General features: G+C 42.3%; 1 protein-coding gene across 1 annotated transcript in view; it reads right to left on the reverse strand.

The window, feature by feature from the left end:
- Positions 1–478: 478 nt before the first annotated feature.
- The window catches only part of ABCA12 (ATP binding cassette subfamily A member 12), a 214,919-nt gene continuing 197,293 nt past the window's right edge, over positions 479–18,104 (reverse strand). The window contains exons 48-53 of the mRNA XM_067470388.1: positions 15,378–15,512; positions 11,448–11,551; positions 9,042–9,134; positions 8,734–8,839; positions 4,597–4,734; positions 479–970 (exon numbers count right to left, since the gene is read on the reverse strand). Coding sequence (XP_067326489.1) covers positions 851–970; positions 4,597–4,734; positions 8,734–8,839; positions 9,042–9,134; positions 11,448–11,551; positions 15,378–15,512 — 696 coding nt within the window. The 3' untranslated portion in view covers positions 479–850. The remainder of the gene's footprint in view (positions 971–4,596; positions 4,735–8,733; positions 8,840–9,041; positions 9,135–11,447; positions 11,552–15,377; positions 15,513–18,104) is intronic.

Raw genomic sequence — 18,104 nt, forward strand, 5'->3', positions numbered from 1 at the left:
AACAAGATTAGGAAGCCACCAGTTGCATAAAAGCCTGGAATCATTTGTTTAACTTTCTGAAGACAAGAAAAGTTTCTCTTTGATTGTTCATTAATGAAGGACTTTGTTATACTTCACAAGCCATCTAAAGATCATTTGTGGTGGACAGCCTCTGAGAACTTCTCTTCGGGGGGCCCTGGCTTCCCGCTGGGCTCAAGTCGCACGTCCTATTTAAAGACAATTATTTACAGGCACAGTGCACGACAGAATAATCATACCCATTTGTTTCCCAGACACAATGATTTTGTAAGAATTCTGTATAAAGCTGGTTGAATTCACGGGCAGTCAGTAGAGCTTTTCGATGAAAAATTTTAAAAGTATTCCAGAAGTCTCCATACTGTATATCTTCTGGGAGGCATTTTTTTTCATGTATTATGAAGGGCAACCTAGATCGCAAGTGTAGTTAAACAAAGATACTTATAATAAACATACATTGCTCTTGTCTTTAAAATAATTTTATTTGATTTCATTTAATACTAACGTAGCCCATACATGTTGCAATCTTTAGCCTATTTTATAGCAACAGTTCTTTTCCATGGTGTAAGGTTCTCATGGACTGCATGCAATTGAGCAACTTCCCAAGCACACAAGCCAAACTTGCTAGTGGCAAGTACACATCTTTGTCTACCATACACAGTCAATGAGCATCTAAACCAAAAGATACTAAACAGGTAGTAGATCAATTTGGTATAGGTTGTAGTACCACCATTCAGGGCTCTAGTATTCAGGATTACAAAATGAATACATAAACTCTCTTGAAAAATATATATAAAACTTCAGTTCAACAATGGGAAACCGCCATTTCAAAGGCTTAGCAGATACCAATTATGTTAGCATCTTCACCGCTGAGGCTAGAGCCCTCTGAACCTGTGTCTGAGCTTGTATCCAAAATATCAGGGCCGGTCTGAGCTTTCGCAAAGTTGATGAAAACCTAAAACAAAACCAAATATATAATTTCAAATTAAATATATCCTGTTTTATAGGTAGCTTTAAAATACAAAAGCAGTTGGCCTTCTTTATAGCTAAACTCCATATGTTGCAGTTGCTAATTATATGATTAGCAGTCATGTCATCGTTTTCATATATTAAATACAGGCAGTAATAGTCACTGGCATCACTTAGAGTGGTGAGTTGAAATCTTCTCCCTGGCTACAAACACAATAAAACTCCAGAGACCGAGAGGGAGAGTGCACAAGCAATCACATTTAGTATTAAGGAAAAATCTCTGACTGGCACCACTGGGAGAGTTTCCAGCCTCCTAATGTTAAATGCTAGATATGGGGTGGGGGTGGGGAGTGTATGCAAACTATGACTTGGAAAAACGGGTTTAAACACACTACGGAGCTGATCCCCCCCAACAACTCAGAAGTAATGTGTTGAAAAGAGCGTCATTATAACCATAGATAGATGAAATTGCACAGGTTATTATTATTACTAATTTATTTATTTACTTTTATCCTGCTTTCCTCCCACAAATGGGACTCAAAGCAGTGTACAAAATAAAACACAACTACATTATAGACTAAAGCCCCATTCTTACAAGTACAGGTTGTGTTGTGATGGAGTCTTCGAGTAGTGATACTACTGGGAGTATTAGGAGGGGAAGAAAGACTACTTGTGAGCAAGACTCCGATGAGGAGCAACAGAGAAAGTGGATCAGGGAAATACTTATGGAATCCAGTGATGATGAATCATTTGAGGTAGGTTCTTGTGGGTTTTTTCGGGCTATAGAGCCATGTTCTAGAGGCATTTCTCCTGACGTTTCGCCTGCATCTATGGCAAGTATCCTCAGAGGTAGAGGTCTGTTGGAATTAGGACAATGGGTTTATATATATCTGTGGAATGGCTGGGGTGGGGCAAGGAGCTCTTCCCTGCTGCAGTTAGGTGTGAATGTTCAGCTGATCACCTTCATTAGCATTTGAAGGCCTGCCTGCGCCTGGGAAAATCTGTTGCTGGGAGGTGTTAATCTGTGCCTGGTTTTTTCCTCTCTGTTGTTTAGCTGTTATAATTTTAGAGTTTTTTAATACTGGTAGCCAGATTTTGTTCATTTTCATGGTCTCTTCCTTTCTGTTGAAATTGTCCACATGCTTGTGGATTTCAATGGCTTCTCTGTGCAGTCTGACATGGTGGTTGTTGGTGTGGTCCAGCATTTCTGTGTTCTCAAATAATATGCTGTGTCCAGGCTGGTTCATCAGGTGCTCTGCTATGGCTGACTTCTCTGGTTGAAGTAGTCTGCAGTGCCTTTCATGTTCCTTGATGCGTGTCTGGGCGCTGCGTTTGGTGGTCCCTATGTAGACTTGTCCACAGCTGCATGGTATACGGTAGACTCCTGCAGAGGTGAGAGGATCCCTCTTGTCCTTTGCTGAACATAGCATTTGTTGGATTTTCTTGGTGGGTTTGTAGATTGTTTGTATGTTGTGTTTCCTCATCAGCTTCCCTATGCGGTCAGTGGTTCCCTTGATGTATGGCAGGAACACTTTTCCTCTGGGTGGATCTTCGTCTTTACTCTCGTGGCTTGCTCTTGGTCTTGCAGCTCTTCTGATGTCTGAGGTGGAATATCCATTGGCCTGTAGAGCCCAGTTGAGGTGGTTCAGTTCATCTTGGAGGAGGTGGGGTTCGCAGATTCTTTTTGCACGGTCTGCCAAGGCTTTAATGGTGCTTCTTTTTTGACTTGGGTGATGGTTGGAGTTTTTATGTAGATATCTATCTGTGTGTGTGGGTTTTCTGTAAACGGGCTCATTTGAGGGCTTTGCAGGGAATAATGGGTCTGAGACTGAGGGGAGTGGTATGGCAAGTCCAGAGGATGGAGAAATGGACTGGACTAAAGTGCGGGAGGTTCAGAATATTTGTGAGGAGCCCACAAGTAGTGACACGTTTGTGGGGTTCTCTGGTTGGCACAGTGGGGATCCGGCTGAGTCCTGGGGAGATATGGGTCTGGATAGAAGATGGAGAGACTGGAGGGATCAGCAAAGGACTTCAGCTGAAAGGAGGTCTGGTGAGGCGTTGTCTGATTCCAGTTCTGAGGAGGAATTGGGGCAAGGAGTTTCAGCTGGTAACAGGGTGGTTCCAGTTCAGAGGATGATTTGTGAATAAAAGTGGGGTTGGGAGATGGGGTTTCTTTCAGTCAGCAAAGTGTTGATGTGTATTCGTGTGAGTCCTGTTTGAGAAGACGTGTTTGGGAAGACTTCTCTGGACCTGCTGTGCTGTCGTTCTTCGTTTTGGCTCTGTGTAAGACCTGGACTGGATTATCGTGTTTGTTGCCTTCTCCCTCTTCAACCCGGATTGGATTCACGGCGAGGACTACGCCACGTTTGGACTGACTTCGATAGATGACTCCAGCCTTTCTTTTTGAACTGAAGTTCCATACACATCTGTCTGTATAAGTTTAGCTGTTGTATTGCTCCTATGCTATGGATGTCCAGTATTTATATTTACTCCAGTTCAAAAAGCTGTGGCACAGCTGACAATGATTATTTTTAAGATCAGTAAAGCAATATACAAAACCACTATAGTGTATCTAAAGCAGGTATCTATCACAGATGTATCTATTTGCACATCTAAGTCCTTGCTTCAGGTGATACTCTGTATTTGGAAGCTGTGAGAAACAAGACCTACTTGTGGTGGTGTCTTCACTGTAAAATTTCCACTAGATACAAACAACACAATTTTCTAGCATAGGTGTGGGTATAATTCAGTGCTCCATATATTGTTGGAATACCACTCAGGTATTCCTCAACACCAGTGGCGACGCTATCCAACTATATCTACACAACTGAATGTTGCCTGCCTAGGTTCTACATGTATGCAGGGGTGGCTAAACCATTACGCAAAGTAAGCATCTGCAGTATAGTTGATGTTGCCCAGGGGCGCTCTTGAGGCGCTCTTGGGGGAAAATAGACCTTGACATATGCGAGTTGTAGTTACTGGGATGTATAGTTCACCTACAATCAAAGAGCATTCTGAACTCCACCAAGGATGGAATTGAACCAAATATGGAACACAGAACTCACACTACGAACAGAAAATATAGATCAGTGATTGGTTGGGGGCGGGGGCGCCAAAATACTGTTTGCTTACTGTTGAAAATTACCTAGGGCCGCCTCTGCATGTATGCTCAGATCTTTGCTGTCCTTCCAGCTCACGGATGGTAAATAATATCAGTATGGAGCTTTCTTTGGTTCCTCTGCCATTTTATTTACTTTGATGTTCTAGGTTTTAAGTGATTGTGTATTAATTTATGTTGTTTGTTAACTCATGTTGCTAGCCACTTTTAAGTCTCAGCAAGTGGTATAGAACTCTCTCTTCCTTTAGCTAAAAAAGTGGGTACAAATTAAATATATGAGAAGTGCAATTTTCTTCTACATTTTCAAGGAAAGAACTTGACTATAAAATATTGCATATCTTTTAGTTTCAAGAGAGCCTGCTTTACAATAGTAAGATAGATTGGATGATCCCAGGCTTTCCTATCTTATACACAATTTAGTGTTCTATATGTGAAAATAATAACTGAATCAGTTCCGTTGCTCATGGTTGGAATGGACAAATACAATTTCATACCTCTTCTAGAGTTGTTTGGCTCACTGAGAAGTGCCTGATGTTGAACATTTGTTTGTTTGTTTCCAGCAGTTGAAATATGTTTGCTACACCTCCTGCAGACAAGGGAACATGATATTCTGCCATGTTCAGTTGGTGGTCCTATAGGAATAAGAAGAGTTACTGTAGATTGATCAGAATCAGATGAACGTCAGAGGCAGAAAGGAGGAAGAACATTTTGTAATGGAAATACTGTCATCCAGTACATGCAATTTAGATTCTCTCTTGGCTCACTCTCCTCCAAATCCATCATAAGACAAAGACATGGATTTTCTCAAGAACAAGCATGGTATAGTGGCTCAAATATCAGCCTAGGATTTTGGAGAGCACCCACTCAGCCACAGAAACCCACTCAGTGATCTTGAGCAAGTCACATTTTTCAACTCCAGATGCATGCAATAGCAGCTCCATTCTGAGCAAATCTTGCAAAAATATACATGGTAAATTTGCTATAATCTGGGTTCAATCTGAAGGCACATGACAATATTAATGAATTAATCCAGAATGTACTATGCTTCCTGAATGTCCACACAATAGTTCTTGGGATCCTGGCATCAGTTACATAAAGTGTTACCAGTTGCCGGGAAGTAGCAGCCAATAGTGAAAGGACCAAGGCAGAGACATCTCCAGCTCATCCCCTGTTTGGGTATCAGCCAGCACGTCAACGACTTAAATCTAGACATAGTTTTCTAAGATCTACAGAGACACTCGCTGGAACACCTCAGCAAGCGAGAGTCCAAAAGTGGCAGGCTCAAACCCAGAACCTCAACCAATGGCTGATACCAAATGAGAGACTCCCCCCTGGGCACACAGAAAACTGGGCGACTTGGAAGGCGCTGAACAGACTGCGCTCTGGCACCACGAGATGCAGAGCCAACCTTCAGAAATGGGGCTACAAAGTGGAATCCTCGACATGCGAGTGTGGAGAGGAGCAAACCACTGACCACCTGCTGCAATGCAACCTGAGCCCTGCCACATGCACAATGGAGGACCTTCTTGCAGCAACACCAGAAGCACTCCAAGTGGCCAGATACTGGTCAAAGGACATTTAATCAACTACCAAGCTCACACATTTTGTATTTTGTCTGTTTGTTTGCTTTGTTCTGTTAGAAATGTAATATAATTGACTGGTTGCCCTGACATGACAAATAAATAACCAGTTGCTCTTGAACACAAAGGAGAAATTCTCAGAGATATGCTAGTCTGGATCTGTATGCAGAGAGATCATGTGTCACCTTTGAGGCTATCTGAGAGAACGAGGTCAGTAGTCAAAACTTCCATAGACTGCTTCTGATGAAGTACATTTCAATGTATTGTCAAAGGCTTTCATGGCCGGAATCACTGGGTTGTTGTAGGTTTTTTCGGGCTGTATGGCCATGGTCTAGAGGCATTCTCTCCTGACATTTTGCCTGCATCTATGGCAAGCATCCTCAGAGGTAGTCACTACCTCTGAGGATGCTTGACATAGATGCAGGCGAAACGTCAGGAGAGAATGCCTCTAGACCATGGCCATACAGCCCGAAAAAACCTACAACAACCCAAGTGCATTTCAGTCTATGAAAGCTTATGCTACCAACATCTATCTCTCTTTTGGTCTCAAACGTGCTAAAAAAATCTACATGTCATCTGCAATTTCCCTCAAATTTCAGTCATTTACTATATACCCCTTTTTGTGCACCTTCAAGCACCAGCAACAAAAATGGCTAGATCAAACAATGTCTCAACCAATCAGCTGCATTTTCCCATTTTTGTCCCCGAAAATTTAACATATTGGATGACTTTTTTTAAAAAAAAAACTCTCTAGCCATTTTTTTGATGAATCACTATTTTATGGAACACAAATTATGTGCTCTGAATGAATATCAATGATCTGCTTCTTTTGGGGGAATTCAAAATTTCTTCCACTGTAGGAAGACTGGAATTCATTTGCTTAGGAATATACCTCTTAATACAAGAAAGATATGTTTTTATTTTATCTAATTCTAGTTCACTCTTATGCCTCGTGTGTTTCTAGCTTTGTCTAGTGGATGAATCATACTTAATTTTGCTCACAAAATATCCCTGTGGACAGGCACATTTTAATATTCATTCCTTTTCATCATTTCTCCATACTTTACAATTCACATAATGCAATTTTTGTAGCAAACAAAGGTTAATGATGAAAGGGAAAAGTCTATAAATTCCACTGTGGATGCATAAATATTTGTCAAAAAATAATGACATTCATGATAATATAGTTGATGCTGGTTTATAATGGTTATATTGAACTGTTATAATACTTTTAGGCTTATTCAAAGTTATTTGAACACTCTCTGACTTGTGTCAGGCTGTACCAGTTTAACTACAGATGAATAACCAAATAACCATATATTTGTGCAGGATTGCCAGATGTGTGTGTTTGTGTGTGTGAGAGGGGGGGGGGGGTAGTTTTTGATATGAAGGAACACATGCTGTCTGTGGTCCCTTTCAGGCAACTGAATAAAATCCCATATTTTCTGCTTCGAACGGGAACATATGGCAGTGTGGACTCACATAACCAAGTTCAAAGCAGCTATTGTGGGGTTTTTCTGACTTGATATTCTGGATTATATGGCCATGTAGAAGGGCCCTGCATTGATACAGCTTAGAAATGCACGTTATTCACCTTAGTAAGAAGTTGATAAAGTTACACCTCACATTTTACTATAACAAGGAAGGAAGGAAGGTGTCTATCTTGAGCAGTTTACAACTAAGTAACAAGCAAACACGGTTACTACTGATCTAAAATACGAAAAAGTCTATCTCTGCATAGATGAAGAAGTGGCTGAAGCATTTCAATCATACATTAAGCACAATATTTATTAGAATCAAATGCTCACCTTTTTTGGCTAAATGACCTTACCAAAACTGGACTATGCATTATATTCACATCATATGGCAATCTTAGTGCTGAACCAAAGCAAAAGGGGAAGCTGGTTCAGGAGCTGCACCTGGAGCTCCTCTTTGAGGTATGTTATTTCTAATTAAATAGCCATGGCTCAATGTTATTCGATCCTAAGCTTTGTAGTTTGGTGAGGCACCAGCATTCTTTGGCATAGAAGGCTCAAAACATTGTCAAACTACACCCCAACAGGATTCCACAGTGTTGTGTACTCCTCTTCTTCTGAGGAGAGGTAGAACAGGAGGCTGAAGATGTAGGAGTTGGGGATTTGGGGCCAAGTGTTGAGGAGGAAGAAGAGGGTGAAGAAAACATATAGCTGGTGTCTACATTTCAGGAACGTGGTAGGGAAAAAGGAGAAAGTCAGCTAGAATTGCTGCAAGGATGCTGAGCAATAAGACCTTACCCTAGAACAGTGGTTCTCAACCTGTGAGTCCCCAGATGTTTTGGCCTTCAACTCCCAGAAAAACTAACAGCTAGTAAACTGGCTGGGATTTCTGGGAGTTGTAGGCCAAAACACCTGGGGACCCACAAGTTGAGAACCACTGACCTAGAAACACCTTTGCTGGGAGCTGAGGGCTATAAATCAGCAGTAAAGCAAGTGGTCAAGGCTGGCAGCAACCGTTCTATTTAGTGTTTTGTACTCTGGTTTCCTTGCTTGCAGCTCCAGCATCTGCGAAGTGCCTCGCAAAGACTTTTTGCCAAAGACTCTTGTTTCATGTCTGATGCAAGACGTTTGCTTTGCTTTTGGGATTTACCTTCTGTTCCTTTGCTGCTGTTTGTTACATTATTATCATTATGCTGAAGCAAAGCTTTTTTAGTTCCTTTAACCCTTGCTGTAAGGCTGTTTCTGAGGCAAAACACATAGCATTGAACCAAAGCAATTAAAGTGGATTCATTCTACAGCATAGATGCACCCCAAGGTTTTATTTTCAATAGCTGGAAGGTTTGGTGTTCTAGCACAATTGTTTATAACAAAGGAATTATAAGCAGGCAGCAACAGTAATGCACACCTTCTATGGCCAAATTACAAAGAGCACAGTTTTTGCCACTACGCATTACATTCAGCAACATTTTTTTTTTTTGGTTTCAGGGTTTTGAAAATTGAGGTGCACATTACATTTGATGGTGCATTAGGCTTGAGTAAATACGGGTAATTACAAATATTATTTTCTTATATTTACCTTTAGTTGTGTGTTTGGAAAGTTTGATTGCAAAAACCGTGTCAGCTTCTCTATGCTATCCAGCTCATTATTCAAATGCAGCTTCACAGTGAATCCTTTTCCAAATCTATGGAAACAAAAGGTTATTAAATATAAACAGAATATTTCTGAAAATAAGAATCTATTACTAAATGAACATTCCTTTATCAAAACCAAATGAAAAAGTATCAAATTCCCAGTGCAACTAAGACCCCTTCCACACAGTTGTATAAAATATATAGCACTGCTTTCTGTTTAGTAAACCTTTCCCAGAGAGATGCTTTACCAACCTGCTCTTGATGTGCTGCAATGAACCCATGCACTGGAAGCGTCCATTTACCATGATAGCCAGTCGTGTGCAGAGAGCCTCACATTCCTCCATGCTGAAAACCAAAGCAGCAGAGTTATATCCTGATGAAAAAGTCTGGATTCTTGATTATCCACACCTTTTCAATAAGTTACAAATACTCTCTGCTCTTAAGTATAAGGAAACATTCTCTAAAACCAGTCATTTTTCTCCTGTAATTTGGCCAGAAGCACCAGAGGATAATACCATAGCTGAGGACTCCAAAGGGCCCTCCTTTGAGTTGAATGTTGCTTTTTTTCTCTATTCCTGCCAGTTATGGAAGCTTTTGCAGATGCTTTCATAATTGGATTTTAAATTGTTTTATTGTTGTGGTTTTATTGGCATCTTACAATGTTGCGCACTTCTCTGGAGAAGGAGAACACAGAGTACAAATCATAGAAGCATACAAATAAGACGCAATTTGTGATTCAAATTAACTTCATGATTCTCGTAAAAACCTGTAGCCAGGAAAGCACATGTCTTTGGGGATTGCTAAAAAGACACCACCAAAGGAAGAGATACCCTGGAGAGGGGAACCTTTGGGCCTTTCAACACATGCATTGAAATCCCAGAGGAAGTGAGTTAAAGGGGGGGGGGGTTAATGACATTTAGCCAAAGTATGAGAGGAATCAGGAGGAAATGGGTTAAGGGCTGGAAAACGTGTGTTTAAAAGGTGTCGTTTAAACCCAATTCTTCCTGAGAAACATGCACCTTTCCAAATCTGGGTATCCCAGCAGTCATGGAAAACATATGCATTCCTTCCGTCCTGTGTGGACTCTTGCAGAGCACAAGCATTTCTGAAAATCCCCAAACAGCTGATCAATCAGCTGTCAAATGGAGACACAGTTGGCTCAGGGAAGCACAAGTGGAAAGCAAATACAACTCTCTCAAATTCTGTCTTTTACACTTTGTTATGTTAAATAGATCTTGAATTAATAATTGGGAAAGATCCACAAGATGTAAATTTGCTCCATTATGCGCTGGACGTCAAATGTGCATATGCACATCTCTGGAGTAATTTAAAAAATCTGCCGCTGGATGTTCCTCATCCACCCTCCATCTTAATTTGTTTCAAAAATAGCTATGAGGATGGCATGGGGCTATGCAGTGGGACTGACAGCTCTGTGTTTGGACCCACTTTGAGATCCTGCATTTTAAAAACCCACTTTTTGCCCCACATTTTGGTACTGTCTGGAAGCACCCTTTGTTACCTCACAGCCACTTTACAGAGACAGTGGCATCAACATGAAATGGAACAGAATATTGTGGTTCTTTGTACCACTGTGCTGAATCTGTTGTTTTAAGGCTCATCTTTTTATATTTATTTATTGTATTTTATTGCTGGCTACTGTGAATACAATTGCCCCTCCACATTCTCAGGGATTAAGGACACAGAACCCAACAAATGTGGGAAAATCATAAATATCTTGAGGTCCTCCACCAACCATATTTAACACACACACACAAAAGTATTGTTTGACCTGCAAAATCAACCAACCTTTTCACAAGGCAGAAGCAGGTGGCTGCCAAGGCTTGCCACCTCCTCCCCTGCTACCCCAGACTGTTGTTAATAAGGAATTATAAGCCTTGCTTCATGTTCACAGTCTTGTGAGGTTTGCAAAGTGACTGGGAATGCAAAGTGAGCCTTATAAATCCCTATTAAATATGGCATTGGGCAGTAACAGCATCAAATAATCCACAAATAATCATATCCATAAAGGTTAAATCCACAATTGTGTAGGGGCAATTGTATTGATTTTAAAGAAAAATTGCAGTGTAAAGGTACAATAAGTTTGAATTTGAAACAGGTAGCAGTAATTTCCCACAAGTATACCTGAAATATGATGGCTTGTATATTCATCATGCACAGCAGTTAGCAAGAACAGAGAGATATTGCCTAGGCTAAGGTATGGAGCTGTGCACTGTCAACATTTCAACCACATTTTTCCTTGTCATTATTCACTTCAAATGGAATGCATGGTAGCAAACACAGTTTACGTGTATTCTGTTATCAGTGAACATAAATTGGTTTGAATAGACAGAAAGCAGGGAACTGTTTTGTTGTTCTTTTACTTGTACAGTAAAAATACATAATGATGATGATGCTATATGAGAAGAAGAGAGGAGAAGAAGAGAGGAGGAGGAGAGGAGGGTAGTAGTGGGCTTGGCCTCATGTAAGCCGCCCCAAGTCCCCAGCGGGGAGATGGTGGCGGGGTATAAATAAAGATTATTATTATTATTATTATTATTATTATTATTGGAGGTGGTGCAGGTTTGAATCCTAATAAGGAATGTGAACTCTGAGTCTGAACAATTCAATGGGTGCAATCTATCAGCTCAGGCACTCTACCTGTGTGATGTAAGTATCACCGAACATTGGTTCTGCACTTCCTCAGTGATGATTTTCCATAGATGCCTCTTAGCATTAGGATCCATCCCAGAGCTTGGTTCATCCTAAAATGAAAGAATTTGGCAGTAATTTGTTAAAGAATTTGACAGAAAAGAGTATATTTTTGCTAATACACTTTGCCATTACTTTGTTATGAGCCTTGATACCAACTATGGTCCCAGGAAGTGGTGGTGGGGATAACGGAGGCACCAGCAGCAATATATAGCTAAAAACCTCTGTACACTTAGTGGGACGCCTGGCTTGAGAGCAGTACGTGTGAAAAAGATCTTAGAGTCCTCGTGGACAACAAGTTAAACATGAGCCAACAATGTGATGTGGCAGCAAAAAAAGCCAATGGGATTTTGGCCTGCATCAATAGGAGCATAGTGTCTAGGTCCAGGGAAGTCATGCTACCCCTATATTCCCCCTTGGTTAGACCACACCGGGAATATTGTGTCCAATTCTGGGCACCACAATTCAAGAGAGATATTGACAAGCTGGAATGTGTCCAGAGGAGGGCGACTAAAATGATCAAGGGTCTGGAGAACAAGCCCTATGAGGAGCGGCTTAAGGAGCTGGGCATGTTTAGCCTGAAGAAGAGAAGGCTGAGAGGAGATATGATAGCCATGTATAAATATGTGAGAGGAAGCCACAGGGAGGAGGGAGCAAGCTTGTTTTCTGCTTCCCTGGAGACTAGGACGCGGAACAATGGCTTCAAACTACAAGAGAGGATTCCATCTGAACATGAGGAAGAACTTCCTGACTGTGAGAGCCGTTCAGCAGTGGAACTCTCCGCCCCGTAGTGTGATGGAGGCTCCTTCTTTGGAAGCTTTTGAACAGAGGCTGGATGGCCATCTGTCAGGGGTGATTTGAATGCAATATTCCTGCTTCTTGGCAGGGGGTTGGACTGGATGGCCCATGAGGTCTCTTCCAACTCTTTGATTCTATGCTTCCTAATGTTCAGATGGAATCTCTTCTCCTGTAGTTTCAAGCAGTTGCTCCATGCCTTAGGGTGCATTTACACTGTATAATTAACACAATTTGGCATCACTTTAATTGCCATGGCTCAATGCTATAAAACCCTGGAATTTTTTATTTTGTGAGGCACCAACACTCTTTGCCAGGAAAAGCCTAAAGACTGTAAAAACTAAACTCTCATGATTTCATATCATTGAGCCATGGCCATGTGGAACTGCATTCATTTTTCAGTGTAAATGCACTAAATCGCTGGAGCAGCAAAAAAGAAGCTTGCTCCCTCCTCAATATGATATCCTTTCAAAAATCAATACTTTGTGTCACACTGTTTTCTCACTGCAGCACTACCACACATATGCATCAGTTGCAAACAGAACCCTGTATAGTAATTATACATCCACCTCTTCTGTACACTTTGACATTTTCCTTGTTCAACTGGAGAGCATGCAAAGCAGAAGGACACACAGGCAAAATACCAGAACTGAGTGTGCTTTATCCCTTCGGATGAATGTGTATAGGGAAGTTGCAGAAAATAAAAAAATGCACTGCTTCTACAGTAACATCCACTACGCTGACAAGTAACATGGAGGGGACTCCTAGCTTCTTTCCTTCATCTGATGTGGAAGTAGTGACAGCAAGCTGAGAAACACAAAGGTTGAGTTTCCATCATATCATCAGCTGCTCTGACAAATTAGATGTAACTAGGTGCATGAAGCTTGTTATGTGTAATTTTCATCCCATAATTGGCTGACATGAGAGGAGACATTAGTCAAGGTAGTTGTTGCACATACAGATGTTATCCATCGATGAATGCAGCAAAACTATGGGGAATCAGCTTGTGGCCTTCTACATACTGCTCTTTGTGGCCTTGGCACAATTGGCACAGTAATTACATGGCCCACAGAGCATGTTGTCTGAAGCCGCAGTTTTGAGGTGCTTCTGGATGAATGATTGCATAGCTCTACCCCTGCCTGCTCCAAATATACCATATGCCTCTCTGCTTGGTGCAGAGAGGGGTTTGAGTTTAGTAGGAAGTAATAATAATAATAAACCTTTATTTGTACCCCGATACCATCTTCCAAAGGACTCGGTGCGGCTTACAGTAGACCGAGACCCAATACAACAATAAACAAGACAACAACAATACAGCAATAAATAACACTCAAGTAATAACATTAACAATAACAACATGACGCAATTAAAAACCAAGTGTCAGGGCCAGATGTAATGGTTAAAATTTAAAAAAGCTGGGCATGACCAGGTGAAATGGATAGATATTTTGGAGATAGGTAGGGCGTGCAGACAGTCCTAGATCTCTAGTCAAGTGCATTTGGGACAAAGTGCTTGGAGTTTCCTATTCTGGGAAGGCACAGTGAAACAGCCACGTTTTCAAGCTCCTCCTAAAGACTGCCAAAGTCGGGGCATGCCTGATTATGCCAACCAATGTAATCCAATCTTCAGATTTCTTTGATATGAAAGTAAATGTTATTGTAGTGTGCAGGCCCGTAGCCAGGATTTTGATTCGGAGGGGGCTGAGTTTGATTCGGGGGGCGGGGGCTGAGTCTGGGTGAAAGAGGGTCTACCCTAGCAAACCTTTTGTAACGTTACCCCAATACCCCCATGCATATGGGATATATTGAGAATGGTGATCAGATCATGATATTAATAAACATAACAGTTTAAATAATGTACCAGTAAGGCCTTCTTGCAGACCACCATGAGAAGGCCTCTCGTCCCCCCCCCCCCCCGGCTACATATCTGGTAGTGTGCATTTAAAGTTTTGCCAACTCATAATGACCTCAAGGGGCCTTCTGAGTCCCAAAGTCTGTGATCCGCCTGAAATAATCCACCCAGTGGGTTTCCATGGCCAAACAGGGAATTTAACCCTGGTTTCCAGAGTCATCTAGCTTATTTATTTATTTATTTATTTACTTTACTTGTATACCGCAGTTTCTCAGCCTAACCGGCGACTCAACGCGGTTTACAACAAGGATAAAATCAATCAACGATATACAATTTAAAACCACAAGAGCACAATATACAATATTACACAACAGTAACAACACAATGCATCTCATAACTAGAGTCGTGATCCAAATTCGTCGTCTATATTTCCATTCCTGTAATCGTCACATTCATTGCACTGATTAACCAAATGCCTGTTCAAACATCCAAGTTTTTAATCTTCTTCGGAACACCATTAGCGAGGGGGCTGATCTTACCTCCATGGGAAGGGCGTTCCACAGCCGAGGGGCCACCACAGAAAAGGCCCTGTCTCTCGTCCCCGCCAGCCGCACCTGTGAAGCAGGCGGGATAGAGAGCAGGGCCTCCCCAGAAGATCTTAGGGTCCTGGTGGGCTGATAGGCAGAGATACGTTCGGATAGGTAGCTTGGGCCAGAACCGTTTAGGGCTTTAAAGGCCAACGCCAGCACTTTGAATTGAGCCCGGTAGCAGATCGGCAGCCAGTGGAGCTGGTGCAGCAGAGGAGTGGTATGCTCCCTTCGCTCCGCTCCTGTTAGTATCATGGCTGCCGAACGTTGGACTAGTTGGAGCTTCCGAGCCGTCTTCAAAGGCAACCCCACGTAGAGAGCATTGCAGTAATCTAATCCCTGGGATTTCTCACTTATGAAGTTTCACACAAGGGGAAGAGGAGGTAGATGTATGATGTAAACATGTTTTTTAAAGAAAGAACTAGAATGCTTCTTACTTTCTTGAGTGAGGCTCAAGCTCTCATAAGTCCTTCTCACTGTTTAGTTTCTGTTCAGAACATAAATTTTGTTACTAAGCATGCTAAGCACACCTCCTGGCTTTCACAAAATCTTCCTTCTCACAGCTCCTGCTGTTGCTGCTGCCTCTGTGAAGCTTCAGAGAAGAGAGAAGCCCTTCTCCTTTTCCAACAAAGCTTTATTTTCTTACCAGCAGTAAAATGGAAGGTTTCCCAAGAAGAGCCAGGGCAGTTGACAGCTTTCTGTTGGTGCCATAGCTACACATGGAGGTGATTCGGTGTTTGTAGGGCATCAGGTTAAGTCGATAAAGCAGATGAAATACAACCTGTGTAAACAATGTTTACATTTTTTAAGAAAGCGTACTGAAATATTGTCACCGCATATGCTGAGAGCTGTAGCGATGACAACTTGACAATGTAACTATGGTATTATCTGCTGACATTTATGTAAATAGGTTACTTTACCCGTTTGAAAACCGCCCTTGTTTCACTTCCCAGCTGGCTGCCTTTCCCCTCCCTTTGCACATCCTCAATGCTTGCTAATCAGCAATTTCAAACTTGCATACATTTAAATCAAACTTGGCTAAATTTATAGCAAACAGAAATAACAACCCTCTTATTTTTTGCTCATCCTGTCTTGCCAAATTAAGCAGTATGTCTTGAATTGGAAAATGGCTGACATATTTATAGCCACCCTGTGCTAAACAAAACCAGCATTTGTCTTTGTCCGACTTCCTCAGAAAATTGAGGGCAAAGAAGGCAGGGTAATACAAGCGAGCTCTCTGTTCACAAGAATTAATATTAAACTTTAGCAGTGGTCCTCAACCTGTGGGTCTCCAGATATTTTGGGCTTCGAGTCCCAGAAATTTATTTATTTATTTATTTGCTTCATTTGTATACCGCTCTTTTCAACCCTTAGGTGACTCAGAGTGGTTAACAACAGTTTCAATATACACAGTACAAAATCATTGGACATTTAAAAGCAATAGCATAACAATTAATTAAACATCAAACATCAATATAACAAATCCATCACGTCTCATCGATAGAATCAGAATCCAGTCTAATTATCCTTGTTCCATGTTCCAATAATCGATTACACTGCCTAGTCGAATGCCTGTTCAAACAGCCAGGTCTTTACTTTCCTCCGGAATGCCAATAGGGAGGGGGCCGATCTGATTTCTTTAGGAAGGGCGTTCCACAGCCGAGGGGCCACCACTGACAAGGCCCTGTCTCTCGTCCCCGCCAAGCATGCTTGTGAAGCTGGCAGGATCGAGAGCAGGGCCTCCCCAGACGATCTTAATGTCCTAACTGGTTCATAGGAGATGCGTTCAGACAGGTAGGTCAGGCCAGAACCGTTTAGGGCTTTAAAGGCTAGAGCCAGCACTTTGAATTGTGCCTGGTAGCAAATTGGCATCCAATGGAGCTGGTGCAACAGAGGAGTTGTATGCTCCCTGAGTGCCGCTCCTGTTAGCATCTTGGCTGCTGATCGTTGGACCATTTGAAGCTTCCGAGCAGTCTTCAGAGGCAACCCCACATAGAGAGCGTTGCAGTAGTCTACACAGGATGTAACCAGAGCGTGGACTACCGTGGCCAAGTCAGACTTCCCAAGGTACGGGCGCAGCTGGTGCACAAGTTTTAATTGTGCGAATGCTCCCCTGGTCACCGCTGAAACCTGGGGTTCCAGGCTCAGCGATGAGTCCAAGATCACACCCAAGCTGTGAACCTGCGTCTTCAGGGGGAGTGTAACCCCATCCAACACAGGCTGTAACCCTATGCCCTGTTCGGCCTTGCGACTGACCAGGAGTACCTCTGTCTTGTCTGGATTCAATTTCAATTTGTTCACCCTCATCCAGACCGTTACAGCGGCCAAGCACCAGTTCAGGACCTGAACAGCCTCCTTAGTAGCAGGTGGAAAGGAGTGACAGAGTTGGACATCATCCGCGTACAGATGACACCGTACCCCGAAACTCCGGATGATCTCTCCCAGCGGCTTCATGTAGATGTTAAACAACATGGGAGACAATATTGAGCCCTGTGGAACCCCACAAGACAAGGGTTGTGGGGTTGAACAGGTGTCTCCCAGTAACACCTTCTGAGATCGGCCCTCTAGGAAGGACCGGAGCCACTGCAGAACAGTGCCTCCCAGGCCTATTCCCACTAGGCGTCCCAGAAGGATACCTTGATCGCCGGTATCAAAGGCCGCTGAGAGGTCCAGCAGAACTAACAGGGACACACTCCCCCTGTCTAGCTCCCAGTGAAGATCATCAACTAAGGCGACCAAGACTTCTTTCAGTTCCATGTCCCGGCCTAAAGCCAGAAATCCTAACAGCTGGTAAACTGGCTGGGATTTCTGAGAGTTGAGGGCCTGGGGACCCACAGGTTGAGAACAACTGCTTTACAAGGACTTTTAAATCTTACACTCAGGGGTTTGCTTCCCACCACCACCCCTGACACAACTCTGTTCCTCTAATGCAATGGTTCCCAACCTTTTTTTTTTTTTTTTTACCAGAGAGCACATGACCAGGGACCCTTTGACCAGGGGCCTCTCTCTAACATTAGTACCAAAAGGGTTACGAATCGGTTTTTAGTCAACTTTACATTTCGTTTGGGGTGCTGATTCAGAAAACTGCATTGGATAGACCAAATCCGCTCTAGTTTCTGATACAGAACATATGCCATGGTCAGCGACAGGGAAGGAGTGGCAGGCGATGCAAAAGGAGCAGAAATAATAAAATAAAATAAAATAAAATAAAATAAAAGAGGCTCGTGGACCAGATTTTAATTCTCGCAGCCCACTGGTGGTCCGCAGCCCAAAGGTTAAGAACCACTGCTCTAATGGATTTAATCACACAGTAAATCAAATGCTGATTTGTTAATTTATTATTTTTCCTCCTCACCGTGGTTCAAAAACCTCT

This window comes from Anolis sagrei, chromosome 1, assembly GCF_037176765.1.
Source record: "Anolis sagrei isolate rAnoSag1 chromosome 1, rAnoSag1.mat, whole genome shotgun sequence".
Taxonomy (NCBI): Eukaryota; Metazoa; Chordata; class Lepidosauria; order Squamata; family Dactyloidae; genus Anolis; species Anolis sagrei.